The sequence below is a fragment of the Orbicella franksi genome, chromosome 4, assembly GCF_964199315.1.
Source record: "Orbicella franksi chromosome 4, jaOrbFran1.1, whole genome shotgun sequence".
NCBI classification, from domain to species: domain Eukaryota; kingdom Metazoa; phylum Cnidaria; class Anthozoa; order Scleractinia; family Merulinidae; genus Orbicella; species Orbicella franksi.
In genome coordinates, this window is record NC_138148.1 from 6897019 (window position 1) to 6905580 (window position 8562).

The window sequence follows — 8562 nt, forward strand, 5'->3', positions numbered from 1 at the left end:
AAGGGAAACATTTTTGAAATTACAAACTAGTTACAAAATACAGAGCTTTGAGCCACCTGCATTGCAATTATAGTACTAACACTAGTATATGAATATGCTACGAGACTTGATTCCAGTCTATCACCTTAAGTGTAAATCCGTTTTTCAGAATGAAAAAATAACGCTATATAATTATTTAATTGAGGCATTAAGATTAAGCTACCATTAACATCCAAATTTCAAGCCCGGAGGCGGTCACTCGGCGGTCACTCGGTGCGGTGCCTCCATTGCAAATGAAATGGCTTATATACTGTAATAGTTTCCTACTAGCAAAATCTAACTGCGTTGTACCCTGTGCGTACAAATAACCAGAGTCACGCAACACCAACACCTTGTTCATTTTTAACCTCGTTCCAGTGAAAATCCCTGGAAACGAGGTTGGTCCTTTCCCGGTCCTTTATAGAGAAACCATTTACTTGGTTCTTCCGGCAGCACCAAACATTAATATTACCGCTGAAGTGTTAATTAGTTTTCTCTCTTGGTGTCCCTAAGACAAAAACTGACAAAAAAAATTCCGCCTTGGAGACTTGGAGTCTGATTTTCTAGAAAATTGTGGACTGGTTGTTCCGAATTTCCTGTGGGTATTCACCCAGTTTGCATAATCTCCAGAGAGAGAGGTTCTCTCATCAGATGATAAACGAAAATGATGTTTGACTCGGTCAGGTAAACATCAAGAAAGGGTTTGCTTAAAATAATTTTGAATTGCGAATAAATAAATTTCTTTACATGAAGCAGCTTACGGAGTCACTTCACTGTGATCCTTCAGCATTTTGTCGAACTTTGCTCTTTGAAGTTTTCTTGTACCAGATCGGCAGATCTATGACAGATTTCAGAAAGGCAGGTTTTGATTTCTTTCTGTCGTTTGTCAACTTCTTTACTTCATAAAAGCGTTCTTTCAGTGTTTTGCGTTTAGTGCCGTTACAGTTTCGCACACTTCCCTTATTTCTTCAATAAATTAATCGTCAACTTTCTCGAAAAGAAAAAAGAGTGGGAGGCGCGGTGGCTTCATGGTTAGTGCGCCCTACTCCGAAGCGAGCGGTCTGGGTTCCAGCCCTGGCCAGGGACATTGCGTTGTGACACTTCATTTACACTCACGGTGCCTCTCTCCACTCAGGTGTATATATGGGTATTGGCGAACTTAATGCTGGGGGGTAACCCTGCGATGGACTAGCATCCCATCCAGGTGGGAGTAGAAATACTCATAGCCACTTCATGCTACTGAAATCGGGATAAGCTCCGGCCTGATGAGCCACTTGGCTTGTATGCTGACTTTATCTTACCTTTTCTCGAAAAGAGACGCTATTGTTGCAAGGTTTACACTTCTCATCACGTCGCGTGATAAAAATCTCCCAGATATTTGGAGATTTTATACCACGTGGTCCAGCCTTAGCCATGGGGGGTCTTCTCGCAACGAGCCGCCATTTTGAAAATCGCGAACCTATGAAAGATCGAAAGACTGGGCCCTGGTGTGTTCATTGTAATGGCGTCCTTCATGTGGTTTGTGGTCGAAGTCGATTTCGCTGGTTTATAAAGGTACGAAATTCTATAAGTATGCCTTTTTATGTCTAGGTAAGCTAAAGAATACAGCTTCACTTCTTTTCTTCTTACTGAATAAGGAAAACAATAGTGTGTGGCTGATACTTGATGTTCGTGCTGTGCAAGGAAGACCGAGGTTCCCTCTATTTTCTTGATTCAGCGGCCTAAACCAAGGAGTTCTATTCCCGTACACTTCACTCAACCAAATAGAAAACATTTAGGCTTATATTATAAGTAGAGGCTACTAATATTATAACAAGTAGTGGAAAGAGCAATGGAATGTATTTAGAAGAAATTAAGACACGCTGAATACGGGTTACTAGCCAGAGAATATAATTCACGTGAAAATGTTTGACGCTATTTTTCAAAACGATAATAATAAGGAAAGAATAACCTCGAGCATACTGGTCGATGTGAAGTGGTGTGATATTCACAAGGATTAGTTTATAGAGGCATGATTTTACCAATGGAAAATAATACAGTACAGCTTAATTTAACATATACACCCAAAAGAAATCAGAAGAAATACATTTATGCTTGCCTTAAACAAGGATTATTCAACATGTGTATGTGGCTAAATGGTTTTAGCCACTTTTATCTTTCCATTGGTACATTTAACTTAACAAGTACCACTACACAGAGGTTTACATTTGGAGGACTTGAATTGTCTTGTAAACAACTTAAATTTTGAATTTGGTCAAGTTGTAGGACAAAACATTGTGAAGTGGAAATTAATTTTGCAGTTGTTGAACATTCATTTAAGTGACTTTGTAGTGAGTTAGTTATGATTATCTTACTTCGCCCATGTTTACAATAATAACATACATGTAATATTATTATAACATAATATCAATATCACCAAAACCTTATCAGTCCTACATGTATATTTTTAGGACAGAATGGGCTAAGTTATTACTCATTCCCAGTTTATGGCCATGTGATCCACTATCAAAAAACTCTTAAAAGCCATAACAGACCCTCTAAAGGCTGCAATTTCTGTCCACATCTATCTGATACAACAAACACAAGCTATTTTAATTTAGGCACAAGTACTAATTAAGTAAACAGGGTTGGGGCATACTCAAATATTTACCTTTGAAAAGAAAGAGTAGCTGCATTTACACCACCAAGGAGGAGGAGGAGGAGGTGTATAAAAGGAAATCAATAAACAGCAATTCTAATTCTTAGTGGAATTTATAATTTTTTTGGGGGGGGGGGCATGGGCGGATTTACCCCACTGCCCTGTCTAGGCTCACTCCTTTGGTACTTGCAATACCTTCCATTTCTGTGTTGAAAATCTGCCTACAGTTCTGAGAGACTTTGGTCTTTCTCCACCCAGGTGTAAAAATTGCTACTGGTGAATGTACTTACTGCCTGGGGGGTAAACCTGCATTGCACAAGCATCCCATTCAGCAGGTAGTAGATATAATTTTTGTCTTTTCCTGTGGTGGAAACTAGGATAAGCTCCAGTGGAATGGACCACTTAGACTGTCGCAAACTTCACCCTTGCCAATTTGTCAGTTAAGTGGGATGACAATGACTTGCAGAGCAGCTTATGAATTAAACATAAACTTGAATTTGCCATAAATGTGACGAGGTGATATAGTTTTACTCCCGTGAGGGAAGTAATGGAGACTAGATTCTTGTGGTTAAAATCAGTGAACATGCAGGGTTGCAAACGTTAGAAAATAGTATACACAACTGATAATGTGTTCAAATAATGAAGACCCTGAATGACTTGCCCGTTCAACTTCATGACTAATAAAGAAACAAAAGTCTCCACATATTATATTTCATATACAATTTCCACATGTTACATGCATCTTTAACATAATATGTGGAGACAAATTTGAGGCAAGGATAGCCTTAAATAATATTATTTGTAATTAACCACAAGGTGCTGTATTTGTGACCAGTTGGCAGAAAGCTTAACTTGCAAGTTTGATCACAATGTCCTCAGCCAGGGCTCGAGCCCTGACTGCTCAATCCGGAGATGAGCGCGCTAACCATGAGGCCACCACGCATCCCAAATTTATTTTAATAAAGAAATCAGTGTTGGTAGACACTGGATTACAAAAAGCACTTTCTCTCTGGGTTGTAGCGCTATTAAGCTCAGATTGAACATTGGTCCGCATTGTTCTCAAATAGATATGTAGTCATAATATCTACAACGGGTGATCAGGTGTTCAGAGCAAGTGATAAATAAGCTTCATAGGTGTCAGGGTCAGTTTAGATGGAGTTTAATTAAACTTTCGTGATAGTAAACCTACATTAAACATGAAGGAATGCAGGCGTGATGTGCAATAGATTACACAACTTCATCATAAATCAGAACTGACCTATTACATTGGCACACTACTGTATGTCAAAAATAATTATTGCAAATTTATAACTCACAAATGCCACATTATGTGGTTCCAGAAAATCTCCATACCCACCCCACAGAGGGTGATTGCATATTCTGAGGGAGAGGGGTGTCTCAAGGGCCAAAATTGTTTGAGAAAATTATGAATAAAACTGAAATTCCAGAGGGATTAGTGGGGAAAAAACTCGTCATGGGAGGGGGTATTGATGGTTTTTGGAACAACACAGTTAGATGTGTGACAAGTGTGGCTATTAGTTAAAAGCCGTGTAATGCTGCACTAATTTTGCTGGTTGATTGTTCTTAAGTCAGTGTAGGTAAATGTTAATTAAGTCTGTGTATGAACCAAGTGGTCTATCAGGCCAGACCTTATCTTGGTCGGGTTTCGGTAGCATTAAGTGACTAGGAGTATTTCTGCTCCCCCCTGGATGGGATGCTAGTCCATCGTAGGGTTACCTTAGCATTTAATTCACCAGTATCCATTTATACACCTGGGTGGTGAGAGGCACTGTGAGAGTAAAGTGTCTTGTCCGAGAACATAGCACACAGTGTCCCCTGCCAGGGCTCGAACCCACACCAATCGTTCCAGAGACGAGTGCACTAACAATTAGGCCACCACGCCACCCATTTGAGTCAGTGTAATTCACTAAATATATCATGCTGACAAGGACTAACTTTACCTCTGGACATTAAGATTTATTATCTCCAGAGTCAAATGGATATACTGCACCTCACTCAAACTCCTCCTACGATAATGAGTTGTGATCAGGTTCCCATCAGCCTGCCGGATAAGTAGCAAGCCTAATATGATATTTTCTTTGTCATTTTGTTAGGAATACAGCAAAAACGTCTATCTTGACAGCATGTTTGACAAGACTCATTAAAATGGAATCAAGTTTGACATCCGGTTTTCAACGAAACGCGGCATAAATTTTTAAGCCAATTATAACCTGCTTCGGATATGGCAACTAAGATACCAACGGAGGTACACGAATGCAAACACTGTGGCCAGGTTTTTAACCAGTTGTCAGCTTGCAATCAACATGAACGAACTCACACAGGAGAGCAACCCTATACATGCAAACATTGTGGAAAGAGCTTTAGCCGATTGGCAAATTACCAGAGACACGAACGAACTCACACAGGAGAGAAGCCCTACACATGCAAACATTGCAGAAAATGCTTTGGACAGTTAGCAAACTGCCAGAAACATGAACGAATTCACACGAGGGAGAAGCCTTATTCATGCAATCATTGTAACGAACGCTTCAGCTCCTCGTCACATTGCAAGCGACATGAACGAATTCACACTGGAGTGAGACCACATACATGCAAGCATTGCAGAAAAACCTTTCGCCATTTAGCAAATTGCAAGGAACACGAGCGAATTCATACAAAAGAGAAGCCGTATACGTGCAAACATTGTCAAAAGTGCTTTAGCGACCATACATCTTGTAAGCAACATGAACGAACTCACACTGGAGAGAGGCCATACAAATGCAGGCATTGTGAGAAGAGCTTTAGTCGCTCATCAAATTGCAGAAGACATGAACAAACTCACACAGGAGTGAAGCCGTTTACGTGCATACATTGTGATAAGGGCTTTAGCCGCTTATCTGATTGCAAGCGACATGAACGAACTCACACAGGAGAGAAGCCGTATGCATGCAAACATTGTAACAAGTGCTTTAGCCAGTTAGGAAGTTGCAAGGAACATGAACGAACTCACACAGGAGAGAAGCCGTATACATGCAAACATTGTAACAAGAGCTTTAGCTACTCATCGCATTGTAAGGAACACGAACGAACTCACACAGGAGAGAAGCCGTATACATGCAAGCATTGTGACAAATGCTTTGGTCGGTCATCAAGCTGGAAGAAACATGAAGAAAGGCACGCAAGAGACGGTTTTTTAAAACGCAAGCAGCATGATCAGCGCTGTCAACAAAAAACAGAGGTTCTGGAGCCAGTTACAACTCATGGTGGCATAGAGTCTGACATTTTGTTGTCTGTAAGTGAAAAATGTTTCAGCGAAGTTGAAACCCTGGCCTGCTGGATTTATCAGGAGGAATTTAGTAATGAGGCGTGTAGTGTCCAACATTACGAGGAAACAAACTCGACGCAATAATCTTTGATGTAACGTTAGTTGTTTTGTCATTAAGCATTTGCCTATAGGAAAGACTTGCCGAATGCAACCAGTAGCTATTGACAAGTCATTTCACATTGTGTTCACGTTGAATTATTGCAGTTTTTACGGACCAGAAGGTCCGACGAAAACTTCGTGACCAATGTTGTGTTAAAGTTTAGTTTGTGCTTAGCACGCATGGTGGCTTGAAGTGTTCTGTGGTTGTTGTTGTTTATTCATCTTAATGATGGCTTCGTTTATTCTTGCTACAACTAGATTGCTAGAGCTGATTCGATTTAGCGCCTTTGAACGTGATTTTGTTAAGATGCTCCTCTATTTTAATTGGCATGTTAAAGTCAAGTAAGCTCCCCGTCCGTAACAAGGGTCCTGTCTCCAATAAGCGTCTTACCTTTAGATCTGAAACAACTGAAAGTAAGTGTCCCTGGCGCGAAATCAAAATTAATGATAATTGATTACGGTAAATGGCTTTTACTAGAAAGCAAAAGTCAGTTTAAAGTGATCATTCGTAAATAAAGAAGTTGTTGGTGACCGATTTTATATCGCCTGCTTCGCAGACGCTACTGCTACCGTCGGTTACAGTAAAAAACCCGCATGTAAGAACCTAGTGGTTTAAGAACCTGCTGGCAAAAAATACCCACAAATATAAGAACCTGTTAAGACAAGCAAGATCAAGCAGGTTCTTATATGTACGTGGGTTACAGTTAAATTATGATAAACATTTTTAGCCTATAGGAGTGTGACTTTGAGATTGCAAATTTACAATACAAGAAAATACATAACACAATTGTGAATAAATAGTGTATATTCAAGGACCAAACGGTTTGAAACTCAGGGTTTTTTTTTCTTTCTACTTATCGTCTCATATATCTCCTTCTTGAAAATGTCAAAGAATCTAATTAAGAACCTACTTAGGCTAAATTGCCAATAACTACACCAAAATACAAGAACCTATTTTGCCAGGCTTCAAAAAATGTAGGTTATTACACGCGAGTTTTTACCGTACCGGTTATTTACGTAGGGTAACCTTATACACTTCAGCAAGAAGTATGGAATGGACGGTCCACATTCATGCACACATTCAGTTTACATCCATTCAACATGTTCATTTCCTGTCACTGATATATGATTTATCAGTTTGTTTTTGTAGATGAAGGATGTCGTCTCTTTCTAACAATAAATGCCTCGTTAATGGTCGTTTAGTTAGTATGTGAGTTGCAATCTTTGGACGTTTTACCCTTGTTTTCCCTAAACGCGGTCGGTCGAAAGAAGTCTTACGACCCCATGCATCTCGTATGGATGAAGTACCTCAGCCGAGGTCAATCTGAAACGTTTTTTATTTTTCTATTTTTTTAATTTTTTTTTTTAACTTTTATTTTTTTATTATTTATTTTTTTTGTGCGTGTGTAAGGTTTGCGTGGTGAAATCATTTGTAAATTAAACCGAACACCACGCAATCACTGACTCACCCCAGTCAGTCGTCTTCTTACATTAGGGTGCTTTAGCAAACCACCAAGACGACGGCAACGGGAACGTCGCTTAAAAAAATGGTTTAAGGTGGTTCGTCAGAATTGCATTGCACATCCCTACTGCGCACGATTTTCGCGTCATTAGCGCGCGGACATACACAACACATACAAAATGGTGGCTTTTTCTAAGCGGCTTGGCTTGTGAGAGACAAATTATCCTTTTTTCCTCGGAAACGAGTACCGGGACCTGACGATTTTTTTTTATATTTAGGTTGAATGCAGCGATCACCTTATTCTATACAGTGAATATGGACCAATTTCTATTGCAGAGTAAAAAATTATCACGGAAAATGAGAGCATAGCTAACACCCGTAAAAGATATTATTATATGGAGAAGAGTGTTTTACTGGGAACTAAACCACTCGTAGATTCCATACGCCACTTCATCCGGGACCCGAGTGGCGTATTTTCCGTATGTCACCTTTGTGAGTGTCGTATCGTTCAATGACGGCACGATTCCCGCCTTTTGCTTTTGTTGAATTGGTTTCTCCATATAATAAAAGGAACATTACACGTTGGCTCGAAGATACGAATTTTATGTTCTCGTGGCAAGAACAATATCTCACTCGTTCGCTTCGCTCACTCGTGAGATATTGTTCTTGCCACTCGAACATAAAATTCATATCTTCTCGCCACCGTGTAATATCCTCTATATATGTGGCCCCGTGCATATTGAATCCCTGTCGACTAAGTATGAGTGCCTTTATCATGAAACGTACATCAAATTGCTCCTTAACATTGATGCAATGCATCCATTATTGTATTTCTCGCCTAACTTTCTCCCTATTTTTCTGCTCTCTTAAAGCGCGTAAGGTGAATAGTTCAAATATATACGTTTCTGGAAGTGGATAATTTCAGGAATTATGGGTTTTATTGATGGTCCTCCTGCTCCTAAACGAATAAGGGAACCTCCCTTTTTTATTTCAAATTTTAAGTTCTCTTGATATAAGCAG

At 39.7% G+C, this 8562-nt stretch overlaps 1 protein-coding gene across 2 annotated transcripts; it reads left to right on the forward strand.

Annotated features, from left to right (window-relative positions):
* Nucleotides 1-894: 894 nt before the first annotated feature.
* Nucleotides 895-7746, forward strand: LOC145484253 (uncharacterized). Of its 2 annotated transcripts, none has more exons than XM_081462894.1 (2): nucleotides 895-1572; nucleotides 4771-7746. In XM_081462894.1, the coding sequence occupies exon 2, from the start codon at nucleotides 4899-4901 to the stop codon at nucleotides 6063-6065; it is 1167 nt and encodes a 388-aa protein (XP_081319020.1). In that variant the 5' UTR covers nucleotides 895-1572; nucleotides 4771-4898; the 3' UTR covers nucleotides 6066-7746. The 2 variants fall into 2 exon arrangements, with proteins under 2 accessions (XP_081319020.1, XP_081319021.1); XM_081462895.1 differs by lacking the exon at nucleotides 895-1572 and adding an exon at nucleotides 4554-4569.
* Nucleotides 7747-8562: the final 816 nt, after the last annotated feature.